Source organism: Apodemus sylvaticus, chromosome 4, assembly GCF_947179515.1.
Source record: "Apodemus sylvaticus chromosome 4, mApoSyl1.1, whole genome shotgun sequence".
NCBI classification, from domain to species: Eukaryota; Metazoa; Chordata; class Mammalia; order Rodentia; family Muridae; genus Apodemus; species Apodemus sylvaticus.
In genome coordinates, this window is record NC_067475.1 from 82,637,840 (window position 1) to 82,663,844 (window position 26,005).

The 26,005-nt window shown below is 40.4% G+C and overlaps 1 protein-coding gene across 14 annotated transcripts in view; it reads right to left on the bottom strand.

Moving 5' to 3' along the window:
- Positions 1-1,365: 1,365 nt before the first annotated feature.
- The window catches only part of Fbxw7 (F-box and WD repeat domain containing 7), a 162,913-nt gene continuing 138,273 nt past the window's right edge, over positions 1,366-26,005 (bottom strand). For 13 of the 14 annotated variants that reach the window (XM_052180261.1, XM_052180259.1, XM_052180253.1 and 10 more), the window contains 10 exons: positions 25,640-25,722; positions 22,140-22,281; positions 15,249-15,383; positions 13,212-13,335; positions 11,411-11,547; positions 9,659-9,772; positions 7,953-8,134; positions 5,920-6,145; positions 4,200-4,410; positions 1,366-3,289 (listed from right to left, as the gene is read on the bottom strand). In XM_052180261.1, the coding sequence (XP_052036221.1) occupies positions 3,021-3,289; positions 4,200-4,410; positions 5,920-6,145; positions 7,953-8,134; positions 9,659-9,772; positions 11,411-11,547; positions 13,212-13,335; positions 15,249-15,383; positions 22,140-22,281; positions 25,640-25,722 (1,623 nt within the window). In that variant the 3' untranslated portion in view covers positions 1,366-3,020. The remainder of the gene's footprint in view (positions 3,290-4,199; positions 4,411-5,919; positions 6,146-7,952; positions 8,135-9,658; positions 9,773-11,410; positions 11,548-13,211; positions 13,336-15,248; positions 15,384-22,139; positions 22,282-25,639; positions 25,723-26,005) is intronic. The other variant, XR_007977495.1, reaches the window with a different exon arrangement.

A 26,005-nucleotide genomic window follows, 5' to 3' on the forward strand; every position in this document is an offset into this window, starting at 1 on the left:
ACCACAGTGTAGCATCATATATGTGACCCTTTACAAATATCAATTCCAAGAACTCTATCAGCCAATTATTTTTTGTTGACCAATGTCACCAAAGTGAACAGCATAAGTGGCTCTGGGCTGTGCTCTGGTCCTCCCAGAGCTGCCACAGCCCACTTAATCTACATTGTGCCTTGCTTTCTGTCATGTAATACTCCAGTGTTCACTGTTGTGTGCCCTATCTATCTTATTGTGTGCCTGCTGAGGCCCAATGAACCAAAAAGATTTCCTTGAACAGTGTGTAAGGCAGTGCCTCTTTATGCTCAGCATCCACTTTAAGACAGACTCTGGGATCTGACTTAGCCTTTGAGCAGTGTGGCCCATAGAGTGGCACCATTAGGAGGTGTGGCCTTGTTGGAGTAGGGTATCACTGTGGGCATGGGCTTTAAGACCCTCATCCTAGCTGCCTGGATGTCAGTCTTCTCCTAGTAGCTTCAGATGAAGATGTAGAACTCTCAGCGCCTCCTGCACCATGCCTGCCTGGACGCTGCCATGCTCCCTCCTTGATGATAATGGACTGAACCTCTGAACCTGAAAGCCAGCCCAGTTAAATGCTGTCCTTATAAGAGTTGCCCTGGTCATGGTGTCTGCTCACAGCAGTGAAACCCTAACTAAGACAGTGGCTCTGTGAAGAAAGAGGACAGGGGCAATGGCTAGGAAAGCCTCATTCTCTACAGGGAAGACTTCATGTTTATTTGAGATTTATTCCCTATGGTCTGGGTTGTTGAAATTATTAGAGATATATGTCTTTCCAGCCTTTTTAACAGCAGCAGAAGAGTAAATACTACAAAAAACAAAAACGAGACAAGGCATTTCCCTCTTGTTTTAGTTTGCTAGAATTTTGCCAGTGGAGGCCTGCACTCAGCCTTTGGAAGCGGGTTCAGTCCTGCCATCCCGCTGCTTTCTCTGAGGCGTCACCAAGGCTTGAGCACAGCTCTCAGGTCCACCTGAGGCAAAGGTGACAGAGGCCATGTCTCAGGGCCAGAGACAGCCTGAGAGAAGGAAGGATGAGACTGCATCGGCGAGCACTTGGTCCATGGGATCTGAAGGTAAACTCATTACAAGGCTTCTAGTTGTAATTACCACAAGTTTTATGACCAGAAGAAACCAGCTCTCATGTTCATATACCCAATGCAAATACAAGAGTGGCCTCCCTGATAGTTCAGGGTGACATCTGCAGTGTCTGTTTTGGTTGACCTTGGAAGCACTTGTTTCTCTGTCACAATGCAGGGGATGTAAGAAACCCAAAACCTGACTATTTAAATATCGGACATAAATACAATATATTTATAATGAAACAGTATTATCTAGTGGAAGAAGCAGGCATAATAACATGAAAAAACACATTTTATTGCACTTAAGTTATAAGAAAATAAAATTTCTAAGTGAATCAAACCATAGACACAATCCCTTTACAGGTTGTTTTCCTCCATCACGTCAGGTTGTTACATAACTAAAATTAACCAACTTGAATCTGATTGTTTTAAATCAGACTATAAATAAAACAAACAAAAAATAAACAGGAGGAGGAAAAAAAAGACGGCCTAGGATACAGTGTTAACCACTTTCACAGTTCAGCTTGAGTTACGGCTCCTGGTGAATGAGGCGGACCATCTGACTCCTGCTTGCTCGCTCGTCCTGCTGGAGTGACAGACAGCGTCACTGCAGAGCGAATTCCTCTCACGTCAGTCACTCAGAGCAATGAAACTGTAACAGTTGTTTTCCCAAATACTGTAAGATGCTACGACTGACCAGCAACTTCCTTTTCCTTTGTGTTATATAGATCTTTAAAATATCTTGTCAGTTTTACTGTGTATGTTCTTCCATTCACCACAGCCCTCAAAAAGAAGTTTCTCCACAGAACAGGCGCCTCAGGCTCTGTCCCAAGGAATGTGTTTTAATTTTTGCCCAGATAAAAGAAAATAAGCTTTGCACACACTCTCGATTCTTTATTTGCAGGCAAACTTCACTCTTTATTATCTGAAACCTTTCCATTCTCAGCCTCTTAGAGGCACAGATGGCTCAAGTTTCAGTGGCAAAAAAGTCTTTTTTTTCTGTAACCAAACTAGAGCAAATTTGGAATTCAGTCTGGGACTAAAACGTCACAGCAGAAAAAAAATAAAAAAAAAAATAATTTGCTTTTTCTTTCTTTCATTTAGCAGCATAAATAAGTTTGGCCACTGGGAGTACAGTACAGGGTGGGACAACGACCCCGTATTTGAAGACCTACTTCTAGCACCAGCTGATTAAGAGTTAATCCATCTCAGGACTCTCAGAACCCAGGACAACTTGCTACCTTTGAGTAATATATGCATTGAAGAGTGTATATAGAAGCAACAGCAAATAGATTAACAGAGGCTAATACTGTGATTGATTGACATTGGCAATGGTTGGCAAAAACAAAAAACCAAAACAAAACAAAAACAGAAAAAAGAAAAAAAAGAAAAAGTTTCATGATAACTGTACAAAAACAATTCACAGTAATTTTTTTAAGCCTTTCCACATCAGAAAAAATGACTTTTTGTTGTAGATCTTTCTGATCAGAAGATAAGCAGCCCATGTTTGGATATTATCGCCGCTCCTCTCTAGGTGACGGGAACGCCGATGTAGCTCTGCCCAATGACCGCTGGAGAAGAAAATAAAGAATAATTGCACCTGGTTGGATTTAGAGCCTCGCTTCGCCAAGCTGCCCCTCAGTCTGAGTGAGGCCTTCCATCCTGCCACAGCTGCCGCCTCCTGTCAGTTACGGTCTCTTGTCTCTTCTTACCTTCTTAGTCTGTAGGTCTTTTCAGTCTGTTGTCCCAAGCCAGCATCCTGCACCACTGAGTACAAGGGAGTTTTTTCCTTTTCTTTTTTCTCTCTTTTTTTTTTTGTTTTTTTTGTTTTTTCATTTTTTGTTGGTTTGTTTTTGTCTTTTTGCGCGGGGGGGAAGGATAGGGAGTATATTGTCTACACAGTTGGACAAAATTCATCTTGTCTGCTTTTCATTTCATGTCCACATCAAAGTCCAGCACCAGCAGCTTGGTTTCTTCAGTCCCATTCCGACTTCCAACTGCACACACCAGCTTTGTGTTTGAGGCCCTGATCCGCCACACAACTCCCCCGCTCCCCCCACTCTCCAATGTGACGAGGTTTCGGATAAATTCACCCGTTTTCAAGTCCCAGAGTTTCACCGTTCCATCGTCTGAGCTGGTAATTACGAAGTTCTTGTTGAACTGTAAGCAGGTCACAGCACTCTGATGCTTGCTGGGACCTAGGCAAAGGCAAAGGGTGGTTACTGCTTAGGAGCGATGCTAAGGGGTTTTGCGTGGGACTTGGCTCTTCTACTTAGAACATACAAGAAACGCAACATTTAAAAGGGTGCACATTTAGAAACCTTGCTGTAGTTTAGGACCAGCTTGGATGTAAGAAAATCTGGTAGCTATTTGTAACTACGGTAAAAGTCTCAAGAGCTCTGGCTCCCAGGAGCCCTGGTCAGCCAGCACACACGGTCCACTGCTGGGTTTGTCACTCTGTCACTCCCCCATTCTGAACTGACCAGTCAAAGAAGGAAACTGCATCTGTGACTACCCCAAACTCCTAGGAACAGTAACAATTAATGAGCAAAGGCTGCCCTGTGCTGCCTCCTGATGGCCTCACTCCAAACAAACAAACAAACAAACAAACAAACAAGCAACAGTAACATCTTCTAAGGGCCGTGACTAAGAGAAGAAAGTTATTCATGGAGAACCCAATGGTGCTATTCCTCCTAATGCCAATGCTCCTCACTTGACCCTCTGCCTCAGAAAGCACCATTATTCCTTCCATTCTGACCAAAGGAGTTGACTAAGTGAGGCCAAAGTAATTTCCTATCAGAGATGCTTCAATTCAAAATAAAATGATCACTCAAAAAAAGCTCTGCTCTGTGAGACAGCCAAGTCTTTCTTCTCATTGTTAAGGTTAAACAGAGTCAACTGAACACGTAGGAAATGATTAAGAATTTTCACATTAAAGACACAATTGAAAACCATTTCTCAAGGTGGCCTACTTTTGAAAACCAAATATTCACAAACTCATCAGGAGTAAGTACTCTGTATAAGGTTAAATCTCTGTTCTCCACAGGTTCTCTCTTGAGTAACAATGACATTTTTTAAAGACATGGCTAACAGATGGCCAGAACTTACCTTGCAATGTTTGTAAACACTGTCCTGTTTTGATATCCCAGATTTTAACTGTAGAATCTGCATTCCCAGAGACAAGAATATTGTCTTTGAGTTCCATTCCACTTGTTAACGACTGGTGTCCTGTTAGCGTGTGAATACAATTCCCTGTCTCCACATCCCAGACTCGGATTGATGTATCAAGAGATCCGCTCACCACATGGATGCCATCAAACTACAACAGACAAGAGTATTAGAACAGAAACATGGATTCCTGTCCTATCAGCTGCTGACCTGACTCACAATGGGAAGAGGGGTACAGGCAACATGTAGGCCAGAATAGAGAGCATATTGGGATAAACTTTTAGGTGAGCTGAAGTGCATGCCATGTGAGTCTGTAGATCATGCCTTCAAAATACTTCTTTCAGAATTTCTCTTAAAGTTAAAAAAAAAAAAAAAGAAAGAAAAGAAACAAACCAGCCCAATAGTTCAAACTTCAGGAAGGCATCAAAGCTCCTGAAATAAACAACATTACTTTCAAATTACCTGGTCCCAGCTGGAAGCTACAGCCCAGTATTTAGTAAGACTGTGGAGTCTGTTAGAAAGCCAAAGCCAGAGCCTAAGACAAAGACATGCTTATCAGCAGGCTCTTGCCTTTGTTAAAGGCAAGAGAATAGCCACAGATAACTTTTATGATGCTCAGTAATAAATTCCATTAGAAAGTGTTTGTAAAATGAAGTTGTTTACAAGAAATTAATGTTAATTAGCAAATATTCCAAAAGAAAAATGTATCAGAAATTAGAAGAGGAGGCATTTTAGTAACAAAAGCAAGCTATGTAGTCTCTCTTCTTCAGCTTCCCAAGGACACTAAAGTCACTAAGCACCTACTGATCCCAGTAGGTAAATCTAACATGCAGCTCTCTACTCTGAGGTCATTTCATTCTCTGCGGTTCTGAGCACATCACAAGCAGCAACATTAGCAACCAATTCCATCCCCTTGGAAGCCAGCATCTTTTCTGAAGTAATCAACATCTTTATCATATATCAATACTTCATTACTTGGGCAGTATCATCAACTAAGAATCCAATGCCCTAAGAAGAACTGCGTCAGCACTGGGGTTCTCTTCTACCCTGCTCGTCACTAACAGGCAGTAGTAACTGGGAAGGAAATTATGTAACAGGAAATATTTTAAAATGGAAAACGCTGCATTTCCAGAAATAAAAGTAACCCACGTTTTATGTCTAGTTACTGAAGCTCTTGAAATATTACAATCTATCAATAAATATCGAGTTCAAATTTAAAGGAAAACAACAGGTTGGTCAAATTCATCTCTGTGGCTCCCAGTCATTGGCCCTGGCCAAGCAAGCACAGAACATCCCACAGAGAGGCGCCGCGACTTCAATGGGATGAAGTCACAATCACATGCTCTATCAACTTTTAGCTATCAAGGCAAAGGGGCAGCTTTTAGCCAAATTAATCCTCAGCTAAGGAGTTTATTAAAATCCAAGTTATTCTCCTAGGAGACTAAGTATTAATGTAGCAAAATTTATAATCCTGAAGTATCAGGTTCCAAGACAAGTATTTGCACTTTAAAGAGAAAATGGATCACAGAAATTGAAATCTGTGTTTCTTCATGCTAATTTTAAGATTCATATAAACAGCAACTTGACAGTAAGTGTCTGAGGAGAACACTTATGAGTCACTGCAGAGAATCGAAGGAAGGGTGGGGAGCCCCGGTCTTACCTGTAATGAATAGACTCTGTTAGTGTGCCCCTGTAACGTGTGTAGACAGGTCTCAGTCTCTGGATCCCACACCTTCACCATGAAATCATACGCTCCACTGACAACCCTCCTGCCATCATACTGAACGCAGCGGACTGCTGCTACATGGCCCATCAAGACGTGTAAACACTGGCCGGTCTCAATGTCCCAAACCCTGAGAGTGGCATCTCGAGAACCGCTCACAACCCTGCAGAGCAGAACAGAACAAAACACAAGGGTTAGGAAATGAATGCACAGGACAGGTAAAACTTGCTTTCTCCTCTTTTTCTTAAACAGAAATCCTTTCAGGAGAAATTCCACCTAATGCCTTCAAATGCAAATTCCAACTCCTCTGCCTGGAATGGGAAGTGAGGAAGACTTGAAGCTCAGCTGGTCGTCTGGTTGGTTCCCTGACTTATGGACCTTGGCTCCACATCAAGGTTCCATGGCCCAGTGTGGAAGGCACTGTACTGCACCCAGGAAGCGAGCAGCCCTCCATACATACAACAAGATCTTGATGAGCAGTAACATGCAAAAGTCCTCAATGCACCTCCAGCTGGAATGAACTTACAACAATCCAGAACTTTCCCTCTTTATGATCTTTGTCATTTCATTACACTGCAGTTAGGAACTCCTATTACCTATTTGAGTAAGTAAAAATTTCAATACAATTATTTCTCAACAAAATGGAATTTTAAAATGAATCTGGGACTCAGAGAGCCATGGCTGTTTCCTTAAGCTTCACATTCAGGGAAAGTCAGTTTCAGACACGTGCTCACAGCTGGTGACTTAGAGATTCTTAAAGATATTCCTATAGCAGTAACAGAAATGCCTGAGGAAACTGTCTCAGTGCTACAAAAATTATACTCTTCTAACAACCAGAGTGAGACAATCATGCAGTAACCTCTGGATTACTAACCAAGCACCTTTACGTCATTCCCAAGAGATAAAAGCCACTCTACATTAGACAGAGTGGTGTGCTGACGTGTGGGAGAATGAGCACAACAAAAGTGGAAATGTGATGTCCTTCCAAACCCATCCCTAAATTTTAATCACAGAACATACTGTGCAAAGCAGTTTCAAATTTATGAGTGAGAGGAGTCCCTGTACTCTGGAGGCTGCAGGGAAAGTCTATTTACAGCAATGGTTCTTAATAGCAAGCAGTCTGGACAGAAGTGTAGGTCATGAATGTTGTGGATCCCACACAGGGCCCTTCTAGGATACATTCTGTCAGGGAAAGGGTCCCCCCAAAAGCTGAGAACTCAAGGGCCCTCCTGTCTCTGCCTTTTCAGTGCAAGGACTAGCAACATGTGATACATCAGACCAAAAGTGACAATGGAGTAGAAAACACAACTTCTTAGCCGAGTGCAATGAAGCTGTGTCAACAGAAGGACCTGAGGTTAGCAGAAGCCTGAGAGGAAAAGCACCAGGCAGAGGAACTAGGAAGGAAAGGACAAATAGGCCAGGCTCGCCTGAGACTACTTTGAAGCCGGGACTTTGTTTGGTGGGCAGAAGGGCGGCAGTCCCCTCCTAATATGAGGGCTCTCTGACAGCTGGGGAGAAGGCAAGCGAACCCCCTGTCTGAGCGCTCTGAACAGTCTGGATGACTAGTACTGACAGTAAGTTAAGGCCCCTGGTCCTCAGCGTGTCTACATTCAGGTATGTATTGGAGTGGGGGCAAAGTGGGTGTGTCACTCAAGGACTCAGGCTACAAGTTCCAGTGACTGAATTTGCTGTTCTTACACAGCATACATATGAAAATCAAGAAAGAAAATGACTTTTGTTTAAAGATGATGAATCATCAAAACACATTAGAGAGCAGAGTTTGAAGAAAAACAGCCATATATCAAATGAAAGAAATTTAGACAATCCTCCACTTTTAAGCCTAACTTTCTTAGTTTAGGACATCTGCACTCTATCCTTAGGGTCTACTTGAAGAGCTCATTAGCACTCTATGAATCCCAGAGTCACAAGGAACAGTAGAGCGAGCCCCACTCTAACCGCAGGTCCTTTACCTTTTTTCGTGGAGATGCATACACCGCACAGTGGAAGTGTGCCCATATAAAGTATGTATACACTCTCCAGTCTCAGCGTTCCACACTTTGAGAGTCCGGTCGGTTGATCCACTGATGATGATATTGTCTCTCATCTGTGATGACCACACTCCACCTGTATGTCCCACTAACGTCCTCAGACACTGGAAAAACACTTCAGATGATTAACTTGAGGTAGAAATGCAACCAAGTCAAAGACTACACTAACACCTCCTTAAAATCTGGAATAAATTGCACTTATTCAACTTTATTGGAGCACTAGGAAAGCATTTTTGCACACCAATGCTACATGACACCATCACCACCATTTGCTTGTTGGTAGCAGAATATGCTTATACAGGGATACATGACTGAGGAACAAGAATGCAGAAAGGAAACAGTATAAAACATAAGGTGAATATGAAGGGGCTAGAGAAATGGCTCAGTGGTTTAGAGCACTGCCTGCTCTTTCAGGGACCTGGGTTTGAGTTTCAGCACCCATATGGCACCTCACAACTGCCTGTAACTCTAGTGCCCAGGGATCTGACACCCTGTTCTGGTCTTGGAGGGTAACTGGCATGCATGTGGTGTACAGACATACATACAAGTAAACACTTATGCATATAATAAAATGAAGTAAAATTTTTTAAAAAGAATTCTATGATACAAGGAATAAGACAGCCAGAAAGCAAGTATCACGAGGGCAGGCAAGTTCAACAGCCCTAGCCTGGCCTCGGATTAAATACTGCTCAAGCTGCCAGTGTCTTCTGCGGGAAAACCTAGGCAAGAATGCAGGGAGAGCTGGGTGTGGCCACATACCACAGCTCTCCCCATCTGCCCGAAGGTGGCAGTTAGGGCTGCCCGTGCTACTTCTAGACATGTCAAGACAGACGCTGAGACTCAGAGATAAACCCAATCTAATATTATGCCCTGGAAACGTGTAGCTGCTCTGAACATTTTAACATCCGAGTTGAGTATTTGTAAGATTCTTGTTCAAGGATCAACACAGCAAAAAATTTTTAAAAACATAAGCTTTCACATACTTTTTTCTGTTCATTTTTTAAATGGTCAATTACTTAATTCATGAAATGTTCTCTTTTGGACATATAAAGTCAATGTTGACTAGAGACTGGCTAAGGAAGGGTAGAAGGTGTGTGAAGTACAGCCACTGCTTGAACTGGCTAAGGAAGGGTAGAAGGTGTGTAAAGTACAGCCGCTGCTTGAACTGCTCAGCTCTCCAGCCCTGCTTCAGCTCCTTATCACTAATGCCTGAGGTAACTGTAACAGGATTCACTTGATTTCTAAATTACAGAGAGCTCAGCAACAAAGCAGTTTATAAGGAAAATTACAAATCTCTCAGTCATGTTTTGGAAGGCATCAGGAAGTAGGGAGTCTAACTCACATGGGCAAGGTGAAAGGAACTGAGGTAAAGAAATGAGGATGTGCACCAGAGACACCTTAGAGACACCTTAGACTCTCTAAGTGACAAAGACGTAAACTATTTAGATAAAGACCACACTATTGCCACCAGCATGCCACGGTGACATTCATAGCCATAAGGAGAGGGCACACATTTCTAAAGGAGGCCTGATACTCATTATTAAAACAGTTGGGATCAAAACACCTCCTTTACTGTACTGCACACACAAAATGGTGACTCCCTGACATATGGAAACAAGTGAACTTACCTTGCCCGTGACCGCTGACCAAACTTTTAAAGTGTTGTCATCAGAACCACTAACTATGCGGTTGCCACAAAACTGTAGGCACGTGATCACATGATCATCATGCCCTTTCAGCACCTGTAAGAGAAATGTATACATCCCAGGGGTGTTACTATAGCATATATACATCCCAGGGATGTTACTATAGCACATTCTTTACAATACAGTGAAGGGCTGCAGGGATGGCTCAGGTATACAGAACCTGGGGCCAAATCCCTACAACTCATATAAAAACTGGGTATGGTCACACAATAACCCTGACAGAGGGGTGTGGAGACAGAAGAGTTGATGGGGCTTGTAACTGCCAGTCTAGCACCAGGATCAGTGAGACAGACTATCTAAAAAGTAAGTCAGACAGAGAATGAGAAGGAGAAAACTAATCACCTCCTCTGGCCTATATGTGTGTGTGCACATACATGTGCATACATCACACACACACACACACACACACACACACACACACCAATGCAAACAAGAATGAGTCATGTGTCAGAATAGTAATCCATAATCTACTTTTTAGAATGAAATTTATATAAAAGATATAACACATCTTTTTCCTGGATAAGGAAAATAAATTAAACATTGACCATAAATAAAATATATGATTTCCACATTCTACTGTCCACTATTAGCATTACTAAGCCAAAACTTCATAAAGATGGTTCCAACACAAATGTCTAATCTGTTTAAGTTAAAACAAAAGTTACTTTATTTTAGTAAATACTATTGACAAAAACAGCAGAAAACCAGGCCTGATTACATAGGCCTCTGACTGCAGCTCTCAGAGAGGACAACACAGAAGACCACAAGGTTAGGGCCTGCCTGGGATACATAGGTGAGCGCCAGAGCAGCCTGGATACTGAGCCAAACCTCACCTCAATAGTAAAGAAGAAAAGGAAGAGAAAGAGGAGCAAGAGGAAAAGAGGGGAGGAGGAGGAGGAGGAGGAGGAGGAGGAGGAGGAGGAGGAGGAGGAGTGGGTTTTAGATTCAACTTTTAGCACTGGAAAAAAGAAGAGAGATAAAGCACCCAGACACAGAGGAATAGCAAATAACAGGTTGTTTTTTTTTTTTTTTTCCCAACCTAAATATTATCCCAGGGTATGCTGGCTAACAAACCAATGCCTCCAGTAAATGGCTACTTTTTTTTGTTACTAAAGTATATATTTAGTATTTCTACCATTTATACACCTGAAATAATATTCCAAAACAGAAAAATGAGACTTCTGCATCAAATCATTAAAAACAAACAAACAAACACAGAAAAACTCATTTGGCCCATGAGGCTAGAGGGCTGCAAACTCTAGTGGGAATCATGGGAACACAGAATCATGCAGCGTGGCCTAGTAGAGATTTAGTTTGTCTCAACTCACCTTTTCCGGGAGAAATATTTTTGAGACTATAGCTCAGGTTGGCCTAGAACTCAGTATATTGTTCAGATTGGTCTTCAAGTCACCCCCTGCCTTGGCCTCTTAAATACAAGGACTACAAGCATGAGACACTATGCCTCAATCAATTATCCTTGATTCCAATAAAATTATCAGGTTAAAGAAATGAGAAATAAAAGAAGGCTGATAATTGCACTTTGAGTTGATTTTGAGATATAGCCACTTCCTTTCCATAGAAGGTAGGCACTGAGTTGCACTGCAGCCAACTAGTGAAGAAAGCACGCATTACTACTGATGAAAGGTTTCTGTTACCATGTCAAGAGTCTGTTACCTTAGGAGATCTGAGTTCTCCTCGTCTCCAATTTGTATCAATTCTGTGCTGTCTGATGTATGCACTCTTCCATGGGCTATGTATGAAACCTGGTTTTATTATTTTTCTTCTCTTGATGTGCAACGGTTCATCAATCCCTAAAGTATCAAAGAGTTCGAGAGAATAAAAATTACACATCTTATAAAGGTCTTGTTTTCTCTGTTTAGCACCAGTGAAATAGACTCTCAATCCTGGCACCAACACTGCGCTGTGGGGTAGTAAGCCTCCATTTGGTACGGCGATTTGGTCTCACTACCTCCTTTCTCTCTCACAGTGACTGTGGGAGGTGCTAGTATGGACACACCCAAAGGTGGGAATGTTTATGCACTGCTATGGAAATTAGTACAGTGAATCCTAAAAACCGCACAGTGCAGGATGTAGCACTTTCACTTCTGCATGTATATGCAAAGGATGAAAAGCAGAGATGTGAACAGCTATCCACACCCCCGTGTTTACAGTGAAAGCAGGGAACAGTGACAGTGCCCTTCCACGGATGAACACCAAATGCAGCGGCACACACAGGAATGCTGCTCGGCCTGAACACAGGGCATGTGGATACGTGCTGTGACATGAACCCTGAAGGCATTTTGCTGAGTGAATACGGCAATTACAAAAGGACAAATGCTGTATAATTTTACTTATCACAGTTTCCTAGAATAGTAAACTTATAAAGCACGTGGGCAACAGGAGTGGAAGAATGGGGAGAATGTCACTGCAATATACTCAATAAAATGACTCACTAGTAGACCAAGATGGCCTCTAGCTTTCAGCAATCCTGTCTCTGTCTCCCAAGTGTTGTGAGTACAACGAATACCATTACCTCAGGCTGTTATCACAGTCTGGGCTGCCCTGGAACTTGCTATATAAACCAAGCTGTTCAGAATCATTTTTATGGAATATAGTTTTTTAAGAGGACATTTTAAAAGGTCCCACATTTAAAAAGGACATTTAAAAGGTGCCACATGGTGGCACATCCCTTTAATTCCAGGAGGCAGGGAAGGCAGATCTTCATGAGTTCAAGGCCAGCCTGAACTCCTGAATACCCTGTCTCAAAGGGGAAAAAGATTCTGAAAAAGAAGGTAAGGCAGAGTTGGTTAACCCTGGTTTACATAAAAAGATACTTAAGCAGAGGATTTTATCAATTAATCCAGGAGCAGCAAGATGTTGACTGCAGAACCAGGCTTAGCAAGAAGCCCCTGAGATCCTTCCTAACTTCAAGTCTTTACTAATCCTCACTAGTCAATGCTCTCCCCCTGGTCGGTCACCTAGTTGCGAAGGGAACCTAATTTAGAGTATAGAGTGTTACCACATTTCCCCCCTCAAGCATTTTGCTCTTCAGAAACAACTCTTTTTTTTTAAATGATAACTTTTCTAGATACCAGTTTACAAACAGAAGATCCTCCCTTTGAAACCATACTTGGAGAATACAAGGTCCACGACAGGAAGACCATGATGGAACAGTACCATCTTCCCAGCATTCCCATAATGTTCAGCCCACAGGAGGTGCACAGTGTTTATGGGAGGAGTGGATACAATACTCAATTATCTGGGTATTTAACTGCTGATTCGAGGTTTCTTTAAATCAGGCGGCCTCCTTTCCTGTTGGGATGAAGGGAGTAAACAGTCGAAGATTCACTCTGGCAGGCAACACTGAGCCAGCCATTTAGTCTCACTGCACAGCAAAGTTATTTTGTTAACTTGTTTCCAGAAACCTTTACTTCCACAGAGTTGAAACACATCATCTATGTGATTCTGAACTTACCCTCTTCTTTACATTTCTCTCTCCAGAGAAGGTTATCCTCAGCCAAAATTCTCCAGTATCGACACGTCTGAGCCGCTTGCAGCAGGTCTTTGGGTTCCAGGAATGAAAGTACATAGAGTGCCAACTATGGAAAAGGAAATAGGGAAGGCATACTCACACTTCAAAAAAAAAATATAGAAAAAAGGTTACTCTACACAGGACGAGAATCTTGCTAAGACTGATGTGTTTCAGTGGGCTGAATGAATCAAGAAAAGCATTATTTTAAGAGCAAAGAAAATGCTCATTAATCTCATATTAGGGATCTGAGGCTTTACTCTGGGTGACCTGTGATTTTATTAGGATTTACTTACAAAGTGAGAACAATGCCACTTATCACAAGTTTCTTATGTGAGCCTAGTGCTCAAGCTCTTAGATAAATAAATGTTGATAAAGAGACTTGAGATTGTTCACACCAATTATCAAAAAACATTTCATGTCAATATGGCAATAATGTTTTAAATAACATACTTTCCTACAGCGTTAAGTCTATGCCACTATTCTTCCACATAGACATAAAGCACTTCCCAAGTTCTTTCCATGAAAGAACATGGAAGCCAAGAGAATCTTTTGGGGCTTTACGTTTTTTTAATCATCTGTGCTTACTTTTTAAATTCTAAAACACTTTCAAATTTAGGGGCTTGGTGATGGCTCAGTCAGTAACGTTTCATGTGTAATCATGAAGATAGGGCTTGGATCCCAGCAGTCTTGTAAAGAGCTAAGCATGGCAGTCCTAGCTATAGCCACTCCTCACTGGACAGCTATCACTCTAGCTGACTAGGTAAGCTCTAGATTCAGTGACAAAGCACGTCTGCATGTATATATGTACACCGATTTGAACACACTACACATGTACATATTCTAAAGGAGGGTATCAGGCATGTAAAATAATCAAGATGAACATTCACTTCACTTACAAAAAGGTTCCCTATTATGTTATTCCTTGATGGATGCAAAGGAGATCTCTTGTTACTTTCCTAAGTTTACTTAGAGTTCTGTTGTAGAAAAAGCTCACACGAATAAACACTTTTCTTCTGGGACAATGTCATTTTTTAAAAGTACTGCAAAGGGGGAAAAGTACCAGGAAAAAAAATGTTTTATCAAATTTTCTTTTCCCCAGAGTTATACTTCATTTCAATGATTTTACTCAAATCTAATGCCAGATTACAACTAAGACTATATTTAATGCCACTAGGAATTCAGAGTGATTGCCTAAGAAAAGAGAAAGCAAGTATTGTTCTGTTCAAATCTGAGGTTCCATGATCACCTGCATGAATAATGTGTTAGGTTTTTTGCGCTGTCTTTTTAATTGTTATTTATAATATGTATATAGTACTTTGAGAAAATATAGACCATGCGGATACTATTTAATATCACATTATTCCTTTCTTTTGATGAAAATCAAGTTATGAAGTCTGATGTCAATACACGCATTATATTTAGACTATAAGCCACACATGGCTGTATGATTAAGTGCTGAATCCAATTCTTATGTTCTCTCTCTCTCTGATGAAGGATGGTTAGTAGAAATGCTACAAAGACATAGGTAAAATTCTATATATTAAAAAAATTACATAATGTAATAACCAGAGAAATACAATTATAAAATTACTGGTCTTGAAGGGACATTAAATAATAAAAAAATTAAAAATGACAATAGTATTGCTGCTTAATGAATCCAGAATTTTGAAAACATCCACTATAAATAATAATAAACATACCCAAATAGCTAAAGCCAGCCTTTAGATAACCTAGAGAAAATCCTTGAAGAAATCAGTGACTCTCACACGAAGCCTTACTTTATCCAAGTGGAAGAATGCAGTATTTTGGTATAAACACACTTTAAGTGACAACTGTACCAAAAAGCCATAGCAGCTTGTCAAAGTGTCAAAGCATGATGAGCAGGCCTCTGCTTACAGGTGGTGGTGATGTACCCATACCCACTGGACAGCGCCCGAGGGGGCGGGGCGGGGCGGGGCGGGACGCAGCTGAGGGCCTTACCTCCTTAGGGAGCAAGGAGATGAAGTCTCGCTGGAACTGGGGCTCTATCACTTGCATCATGTGCTTCACCTGTGTTGGCTCACAGCTATCAATGAGCTCATCTAAAGCCAGCAGCTTCTCTGGTCCACTCCAGCTCTACGAAGGAGGAATTGGACAATTACAAATTCATAAGAAGACACACGCAAGCACCTGCATGGCTGTGTTTCAGCAGCAGAACCACGGACAGAGGCCTTGCCTCCAGATTTTAGTTTCAGCAAGTTTACTCAGCACCTTTACCACAAAGCATTAAAAGTCATGACTGGCAGAAAACACACACACACACACACACACACACACACACACAAAACCAAAAAACAAAGTTGCATTTATTTTTAATGATAAGAGTTGTGCATTCTTTTAACACTGAGACACAGGGAGACATGAAAATCTTGTTCCAGAAACATCCATCTGGGTTACTGAATAAATAGGGAATTTTGATAGATCATTTTTCTCTATATATTCTTTTTAGTGCAAAGCCATAAAATTTTACAGGTTGAATAAGGCTTTCATCTAAGAGCTAAGAGATTTGCAACATAAAAAATTAATAACTGGTTATTCTACATATCTGACAAGTATCTTCTACAAACTTTGCTTTACTTCTACAAAAAATGCTTTACTTTATAAAAATTATAGATAAGAAACAGTAAGCAATAGAAAAGATTATCTGAGTTAATACTGAAAAATTAGAATATAAACAAAGGCCAAAATGAATTTTAAAATGCTGTACTTATGAAAAATGAAAACACATTTATTATACTTCAAAAGTATTGGTTCCTTTAAAAAATTATTTTGTTTGTTTGTTTTTAATATTTTCCCTCAATGAGCATGACTGCTTACAAAAGCCATGGCTCTTTAAAGGAACAAATTTAAGGCCATATGAATAATTTAAAATGTTGGAATTTTGTACTAACCATGTAAAACATTTAAATAACTTCATGACTGTTAGTGACAGCACATCAACACAGGCTCAGATGAGAACCCCTGAGGGGGGGTACCGGGCTATTTGGACAGGGATGAATGAAGAATAATGGGCAAGTCTGACCGTAAGATGCACAAAGACTGAGCTGTGCTAAGGCTTGCAGGAAGTGGCACTCAGATGGATTCTTCAAGAGGTATTTACTCCCTTAGCCTCCGGTGATGTGAGTATATGGACCGCCAGTCCGCACTGAGCCATGTCCGTGATCCACCCCACTTCGCCAGTGTGAGACACCGGGGCTCCAGTAAGCCATGTGCTCTCCTTTCACTCGCACATACAATGTTTAAAGCATTCACCTGTTCTCAAGGACTCTGCTCAGGCAGGATCTACACACACAGCTTTGAAATGCAACACGCAGAACGCCCCACACAGGAGTCAACGGACGGGATTGGTTGTCTGATCCCACAGAACTTCAAGCATTGCCTCAGATTTTGCCCATTTGACAATGTGGTCAAATTTGAGTCATCACTAACCATAAAGTATAAATAACTTAAGATTTCAATTTATTGACTGAATTCCTCACAAAATTTGAAAATTTTTTAAATAATATATTGGTTATTTTCATTTGTCCTACATTATAAGAAATCTGTTGACAAGATCATGGCCAAGGCATTTTGATAGATGGACAATTATGCTGACTCAACAAAAGTGCAATTTTAATTAAGCATTTGAAAGCAAAATGCAGATGCAGGAGGCTCAGAGTCAAACAAGTCTAAGAAGTTCAAAACATATTTAAGGCTTAGTCACTACTGTACCAGCTAAGCGACCAGCATTTCCTCTAGATTATGATATTCAGATCTCCAAATGGTCTCTCAAGCTTCCTATTGTATTCTTCTATTTCCCAGGCAGAGTCCTTCTACTTACAGCCTTAAGACTCCATAATAAGAGACTTGGTTCTTGCACAGTGATTCCCCAAAACTGGTAGGATCCCACAATTTACTTGAAGGGGATACCCCCTCCCCCTGACACACACACACACACACACACACACACACACACACACACACACACAAAGGTAGTGTTTCTCTGTGTAGCTCTGGCTGTCCTGGAACTTACTCTGTAGACAAGGCTGGTCTCCAACTCCTAGAGATCTGCCTGCCTCAACTTCCGCAGTTCTGGGATTAAAGGCATGTATCAACATGCCCAGCTGATTACTTTTTTGTATAAGCAATCCATCCATTGTTGATGCAGGTGATTATGACTCAGCATGAGGGACACTAATAGCGTGTGCTTACTATTCCAATCAGGCACTAGGTTTTAAGACCTTGGGCAGCACTGAGCCTGAACTCACATGATAGAGAACTCACTTCTTTAGAACCTAAGCAGGGCAGTCAGTCTACCTGACTGCTGTTTTGAGACACAGTCTTGCACTGGAGATCACAGGCTTGAGCCACCACACCCAGTTTCAATACAAATCTGCATTGATAAAGTGTACAAACATTTCTATGACACTAAAGCTCTTGCACACACTTCACCTTTGACCCTCAGAATCCTACATGAAGCTAGTGCTGATAGGCCCTTCTGGACCTGAGACAACCGAGGCTCCAAACCTTGTCTTGACCACTGGAGGAGACTGATATTGACTCTGGTGGACTTCTATGGAAAGTTGTTCACACATCTATATACTTTCCTCTTTGGATACTTTTCAGTATAATATTTGTTTTAGGCAATATAAAGTTAAAGGGAGGAATGGTCTCCTAATAAAACTGCCCACTACTTAAGAGACAAATCCAAAAGTTGAGGAGCTTCTCATCTAGTCCATACACACTTCCCTTCCATGAGATCTCTGAACCACAAAAGGCCAATCCTATTAGTGTCTTTACCTGTTCTAAATTTTTAAAGTGAAAAACCATATGCTAATTCCCAAGTTACATAAATAAACAAACAAACCCTGTCCCTCTGGCTTTGGGAAACAAGGAACTTTGGCCATTGAAAAGTTGAATCAATTTAAACCCTGCAAAGTTTGGGTATTTTGCTTCTATCTTTAGCTTACATTTCTGCTTTTCATTTTTCATTAATAGGCTGTTTTATCTACAGTGGAGTATCATTTGTTCTTATTCAGTCTGTAAATAGAGTACAGAGCACTCTGTGAGGACAGGTGAGCTGGACCAAGAGCTGTAGCACTGCCTCAGGAGCAACAGGAGGGCAGGAAGGGGGCATGAGTTCCTCTTATGCTCTTACACAACAGCGAAGTCACCATTAAATGCCCCAACCGCAGATTTGTAGGAAGACTGCCAGTTTAATTATCCCTCACAGGTCAGTGCACAGCACCCTACTTTGCTATGGAGTGAGGCTGTCTATAAGATTGGCACTGGAGCATCACAAGCCTCCAGGCAAGCGATTCAGTTCTAGTTATTTGGGCACCAGCCTTGAAACAAAACAAAAACAACAACAAAAACAGGGTTGTCTTAGGGTTTCTATTGCTGTGACAAACCAGCAAGACCGAGAAGCAAACTGGGGAGAGCAGGGTTTATTTAGCATACACCTCCATATTACTGTTCATTATTGAAGGAAGGCAGGACAAGAACCCAAAGGAGAATCCTGAATGTGGGAGCTGACAGAGGCCATGGAGTGGTGCTGCTTACTGGCTTGCTTCCCCAGGCTTACTCAGCCTGCTTTCTTACAGAACCGAGAACTACTTGCCCAGGGATGGCACCGCCCACAATGGGTTGGGCTCTCCCCCATTGCTCACCAATAGAGAAAAATGCCTTAAAACTGGATTTCACTGGAGCATTTCCTCAGTTGAGGCTCATTTCTCCCAGCTTATATCAAGTTGAAACAAAACCAGCCAGTACAACAATGTGGGAAATGACTCCTATAGATTCATGTGTTTCAATGCTTAGCTACAGGGAGTGGTCTGTTGGAGGAAGTGTCACTGTGGGGGCGCTGAGGTTTTATCTATTGAAGCTATGCTTGGTGTTGCATATAGTTTCTTTCTGCTGGCTGAAGATCAAGATGTATAACTCTCAGCTCCTTCTCCAGCACCATGTCCGCCTGCACGTTGTCATGCTTCCCACCATGATGATAATAAAGTAAACCTCTGAAACTGTAAGCCAGTCCCAATTAAATGTTCTCCTTTATCGTGGTCATGGTGTCTCTCCACAGCAATAAAACTCTAGCTAAGACAAGAGCAGTGTATGGCAATGAGTCCTGGATTATGCCAGAGACAGACCTGAAGCTCAGAAGATAAAGGTTGGATCTACCTTGTCAGATTGACCTTTAGTTGCTACAGAATGTCTTTGGGGTAGAGGGATTAAGTATTTTACTTGCAGAGATAATTCTATATTATTTCTATGAACTAATAATGAGCTCTCTGCAGTTGTTCAGGGCCCACATGAAGATCAAGCTGACTTCTGCTACATGTGTGTGGTGGGGGTGTAGGTCCAGCCCATGTATGCTCTTTGGTTGGTGGTCAGGTTAGTTAGAGTCTAGGTTAGTTAACTCTGTTGGTCTCCCTGTGGAGTTCCTATTCCCATTGGGGTCCTCAGTCTTCAACCCCTAAAGCTGTTGCCCGTCTGTGGAATCTGTTCCCAACTCAGTAGTCTTGCCTGGTCTCAGTAGGAGAAGAAGCACCTAGCCCTGCAGAGATCTGATATGCTAGGGCAGGTAGGGTGTGGGTGTGGGTGGAGGCTCCTTTTTCTCAGAAGAAAACGAGAGGGAGGTGGGGAGAGACTGTGGGAGGGATGGGAGGGGGACAGCAATCAGGATATAAAGTGAATAAATAAAATAAAGGAATGAGCTCTCTCACTGCAACTGCACACTTGCATAGGACCAAACGGGTTTAGAGACTCACAGTTGGGGGTTCTGATTTGATTTTAAAGTTAACATTTCTAAAGCTGGGCTGTAGCAAGTATAACATTTTGGAAATTTTATTAAACAAGCACTGTATATAAAGGGCTCTCTAAAATAGCCTCATGAAAAGAAAGCATTAATACCCCCACTGCAGATCAATATTAGAAAAAGTTCTCTTAATGAGCATCATAAATGGCTTACAAAAAATATTTTGGTACATTAAAATGCTGTGGGAAAATGGGCCTAACCATATACAGAAAACCTTACTTGGACTAGCCTGCTGCAAGCTTCTTTTCCAGTCACAGTTTTGAGAGCTGTCTAGATGGGCACTAGAGACACCATCTGGTTCCAGCACCCAGTTAAGACCCCAGCACTGTGCTCTGGTGCTGGCGTGTACACATACCCATGTGCAGGAGAACACACTGCCATTCCTCCCATTTCCCTGGCTTGATCAGATATTAGTATTTTAAATATTCCTTTAAGAATATATAAACAGATGTCTAGATTTCTATTTTAAGCCTTATTTATTTCTAAAGGACTGGACAAAATAAAAAGTTCAGAATTCGCAAAGCATATGTAGGGAAAAAATGTCATACATTTGAGGTAAAAGAATGGGGGAGTAGTAATCCTTATGGGAAAGGTTAGTTTAATCAACACATGTCTATAAACATTAAAAACATTTTTTGTGATTGTAGTGCTCACATTTTCTTAAGTAAAATGCAACTTCCATTTGTTTAATCCCAAGACTCTTAAACTTAGTACTATGATATTTTGGGTTGGATAATTACTTGGTTTTGGAGGATATCCTTCATGTTGCCTTTACAAAGTAAACATCAAAAGGATTCCCCTCCCACCCCCCCACCCCCACCCTCCAGTACTGTTTGTGGATAAAAAACAAACGCTACTAAGAATCAGGGTTCCACACCTGTCAGTCACAGTAGCTAGATCTGCCCCATCCCACAAAATAGTCTTAAAACTCACCTAAAAAGACATCATGTCAAGTAAATTTTCTAGCTACAGATGAAGGCAAACATACCCACACCCAGCACCTAAGTATTTAAAATATTAGTATTTATACAATAGGACTTCTTAAATATTTGAAATGACAAAGCCAATGTATCTTTTAAATTTGTAATTTCCTTTATGTGTGCATTACGTAGCCAACAACTCAAGTGGTCAAGAAGTAGTCAAATGTGTTCATTTTGTATGAGTGTGGTGGCTAGTTAGCATCAGGCATGCTTATATTTTTATTAATTACTGTCTGGAAAGAACTGTTGACTACTTCATCTATGACAGCTGTGTTGGTATGCTCTTAATTTAGTCTATCACTCAAAATAAGAGGAGATAAGACAATTTAACTAACTTAAATTATAAAATCCACAGTATTCAAGGCAATCCTCCCAGTAAATGTTCAAAGAACTTAAATCCTAGTAAAAGACAGTGGTTGGAAGTTGAGCAAACTCAAGGAATCTGCAAGCAAGGCAATGAAAGAAAACAGTCAGTCACCTCTACGAGGGAAGCAGTGAATGCTAAGTTACCAATGCCAATGACTCACTGATGCAGTTCCTAAATTGACCTCACATTCCTAATATGAGAAATGTGTTCAGAAAACAAGACTACATTCAACAACATAGAAACACAAACAATAAAGGTCTTATTTAGAAAAGCAATAAAGGCATGCAAATATACACTTGCACAAAATAAGCACTGTACTTTTGTTTTAGAAGATGACTGCCATATAACATGTGTACTATTCAAGTGTACACTTAGGGGATTCCCAGGATGCATTTCTTTCTGGATGACCACTACCCTACCCAGTTCTAGAAAACTTCTATCACTTTCCCCAAAAGGAACCCTACATCTCTTAGCAGGTAGCCCCAGGCCTCTGCTTCCTACCTAGCGACCACTAACCTACTATCTGTCTTTTTTTATTAATAAATGTTTCCTCTTACATCTGGCTTCATTTACTAAGTCCGATGTTTCCAATGTTCTTAAGTGGTACAGTATCAGATACACTACTATTTTGTTAATGGCCAAATTCTTCTGTACTTCTACCCTGACCAACAATGTGTTCACATAGTCACCTGAAACATTTTCAGCCACTCTTGGAGGCCCGTGGGCGGTTGGACAGACGTAATCCTCCGCCGTTGCTGCCCTTGCCCATTGGCTGCTCTCAGGTCCCCAAAAGTTGTTGGTGTTGCTGAACATGGTACAAGCCCAGTGGTACTAAAAAAAAAAAAAAAAAAAAAAGTATGAAATAATATTACCAATATTTCAGAGATAAAAATATTTTGGATTTTCTGATTACACTTAAGTCCATAAGCTTGCCCCAGATGCATTTACAATTATTTACAATATTTTATCCATTGCTCATTTTAATTTGTTATTTATTAAGCTGAGCCTAGGTATAAGAGTGGAACAAAGGTCTTAATTAAAAACTATGAACTCTAATTTAGTTGGAATAATGATCTGGTGTTCTTCAAACATCATCAGAGCAATCCCTTTTGCAGGGAGCTCTCAGAAGGCAGGGACACAAAGCTGACTTTGCTATTCTTCTTTATCTCCTGCTCTGTAGATGGTCTTACTATGGCACCCAGGCTAGCTTTAAACTCATAATAATCCTCCTGTTTTAAACTCTTCAGTGTTGGAAATACAGGCCTGTGCCAACACATTTGGTACTTATTTCTTCTTCTTCTTCCTCCTCTTCCTCATCATTAAAGTTCCTTCCTTTTCGCCATCCCAGCAATGCTATTGGCAACCAAATGAAAGGTTCTATGAGAAACCTCTAAGTTGTTGGTGCATTTGCTTAGGGCTGCAGGTGCAATCAGTAATAGTGAACAGGCTGAGTGGACATAGGCCAAGTCTAGCCCTGACCATAAGCATGACTAAGCATGCAAGCAAACACACATGGCCTTAGAACATATAACTCCTACCTCCATGGTTGGTCTTCAAGCACCCAGTTTAAGATTAGATTTTCTTAGTAAAAATAAGTATGAAAGTATTAATGTTACTAATATTTCAGGGACAAAATATTTTGGATTTCACTGCTTATACATAAGTCCTTAAGCTTGCCCCAGATGCATTAAAATTATTTACAATATTTTTCCCATTGCTAATTTTAATTTGTCATTTATTAAGCTGAGCCTAGGTATCTGGTTTTTCATAGACATAGTTTTTCAAAAAAGTGTGGAGAACTTTCAGACAAAATTAGAAGATATAACTGAAACATTCTTATCCAATAATTGAACTCTGAGATAATGAAAAAACACTAAACAAATAAACTCAGAACCGAGTATAGTACTTCTGCTCTAGCCCTGAGACTGTACCTCTGCTAAGAGCAGGAAGACCACACACACACACACACACACACACACACACACACACCACACGCACACGCACACGCACACGCACGCACACGCTGGTGGCTCCTCTATGCCGGCTCCAGCTCCTCAAGCCAGGTAATGCAAGCATGTCTGCCTTACAGATGGTATTAATGTTCAACAAAATTACATCTGTGGAAGAATCCTCAGCTCACTGAACTATGATAATAAAGTGTTTTAAATCCAAAGAGCAGCCAGCTCACATCTGTTATCAGAGCACTTGAGGATGAGGGAGAAAGATCATTCCAAGTTTGAAGCAAGCTGCAAAGTGAATTCTAGGCCAGGCTGGGTTACAGTTAATTTGTTTCAAAAAAGAAAAAAAAGAAAAGAAAAAAGAGACGGCACATGTAAACTGTACCAGAACAACTGATTTTCAACCTCTGACAGATTAAAGCAAGTCTTAATTTTTTAAAGCAGTACCCAAATTTCTATTTTATAGAAAAATCTTTATGCCTGTAACCTTTGAATCTTTTAATATTTATTTATGATAATCCTAATATTCAACTAGTAAATCAATCTTTCCTTTGTTCAAATTCAAAAGCAAATTCAGTTTCTTTTTCTCCAAAATAAAACAGGCTGTGTTAATAGTTAAAAATCTCCTAAGGAGGTGGGGGAATGAGTTTCATCTTATTACCTGTCAAAAACCTGTCAAAATCATTACTGAATATCAAACATATATGTTAGTAGCTGACAAAATTGTTTCAAAGACATGGAAATAAATATATACTAGCTCTAATTCTCCTTTAGTATGATTCCTTGTTAAAAGGCTGTTGCTGTCTCAATATAAAAATAGGCAACTAAAATTTTATGAGAATGTGTTCTGTATTCTCAAAAATTCCATTCTAAAACAACTGATTGTTTAATACTCTTGTTTCCGTATTATCTTTAATAAAAGACCAAAATAATGAGGACAGACTAAAATCTGTGCAATTAAAAAAATTACATTTACAATTAGTTTAACATTAAACTCAACTTTCTCATCTGAGAAATATATCAAGGTTGGAAGGAAAACCAAAATGACATGAACATTCCGGTGTCTGTCTATCCCTCCACACCCTCTGGCGGAAGCACCCAACAGTGACTGTCAACACAGGAGAGAGGAAGGGAGAGGGCTGTGCGGAGAACGAGGCTTTCTTCATCTCCTTGGCATCATCTCGCCAGAGTTTCCTGTATGTAAAATTATTCTAAGCAGTATGAATCCTTAATATTACACAGGAGCATTAAACACATTTCCACAACTGAATGAAATAAAAACAAACTGTATATGTATGTATGTGGGGTGGGGAGGGGGGCAACAATCTGTAATGATGTTTTAGAAAATCTTGTATCTAGGCAATGTAAATTTTTTTCTGTTTCATAGAATAAAAATAACTACATCAAAATGCTTTAAGAAAAAAAAAATCCTAACCATAATGTCCTTGGAATTTCTACTGTTCACTCTGACCAGTTATTTAATAAAAGTGACAGTTATACAAAAGTGGGGGAGGGGACCACAGAGTTCTTAGATACTTTTGTTATTTAAATGTTAAAATTCAGCATTTCAAGTGACATCCAAAGCCAGGTTTAATTGGCTGGGAAATGAGATATTGTGCTTAAGTTAGCCTAATTAGCGTGAGAGTGGGCAAAGTTTTATTGATGAAAAATCCAAAAATGATGGAGTGAAGCAGGAAACAAGACCACAATTGTATTTAGTTGTTATGGAAACTATTCTACAAGCGTAGAAATGTATGTGGTAAAACATAAAACCCATCACGCCAATAAATGGGGACTTCTAACACATTCATTCCATGAAGTAAGATTTAGTTAGTAACCGGGAGATTTACCTCACTGCTAATACATTTATCTTCGATTTGATATATGAAAGTATCTACCCTAAAACAGCAGTTGCTATAGTAACTAGAAACATTTCCTCACATTCAGATCTCATGGTTTACTGTTTAGAAGACCCTAAAATTGTGACTTTGAAATACTGTTTAAAGATCCAGCATGTGTCTCCCATCAGAGTATTAGTAAGAAAGTCCAAAATGGACAGTGCCAGCCCTTCTTCTTGGGTTCAGACCAATGCCCTTCCCCATTTCTGTAACGTTAAAACGCATTAGAACAACCAACAACACTGAAAACAGTAACACTGTTATTCTTCAAAAACAAATTGAAAGAAATGATTTCAGATGCCATGCCCACCTGCCCCTTCTATTCAACGTTACCTGGTATAATCTGAGACTTTGCATGGTTTCTTTCCCAAAGAAAAGGACCGGACCTCAGAACCATGGTCCAACTTTCTTTTCATCTATAAAGTAAAACAGATAAAATGAAAAAAAAAAAATCACTTGGTCCATTATCAGACTTTGAGTTTGCATGCTAATATTTAAAAACTGTTAAATTTTCATGTGTCTACAATGATGATTATTGGCAGGTTAATCAGAAAATATATTACATATTTGCTTTACTCTTACGGACTAGATAGGTAATGTTCCCTTAGTATTCTGCTGGGAAGAACAGTGTTTGGTGAGAAACTAATATTTATCGTGTCATATACTTTTCATTTTTCCATTTAATAACAAGAAAAAATT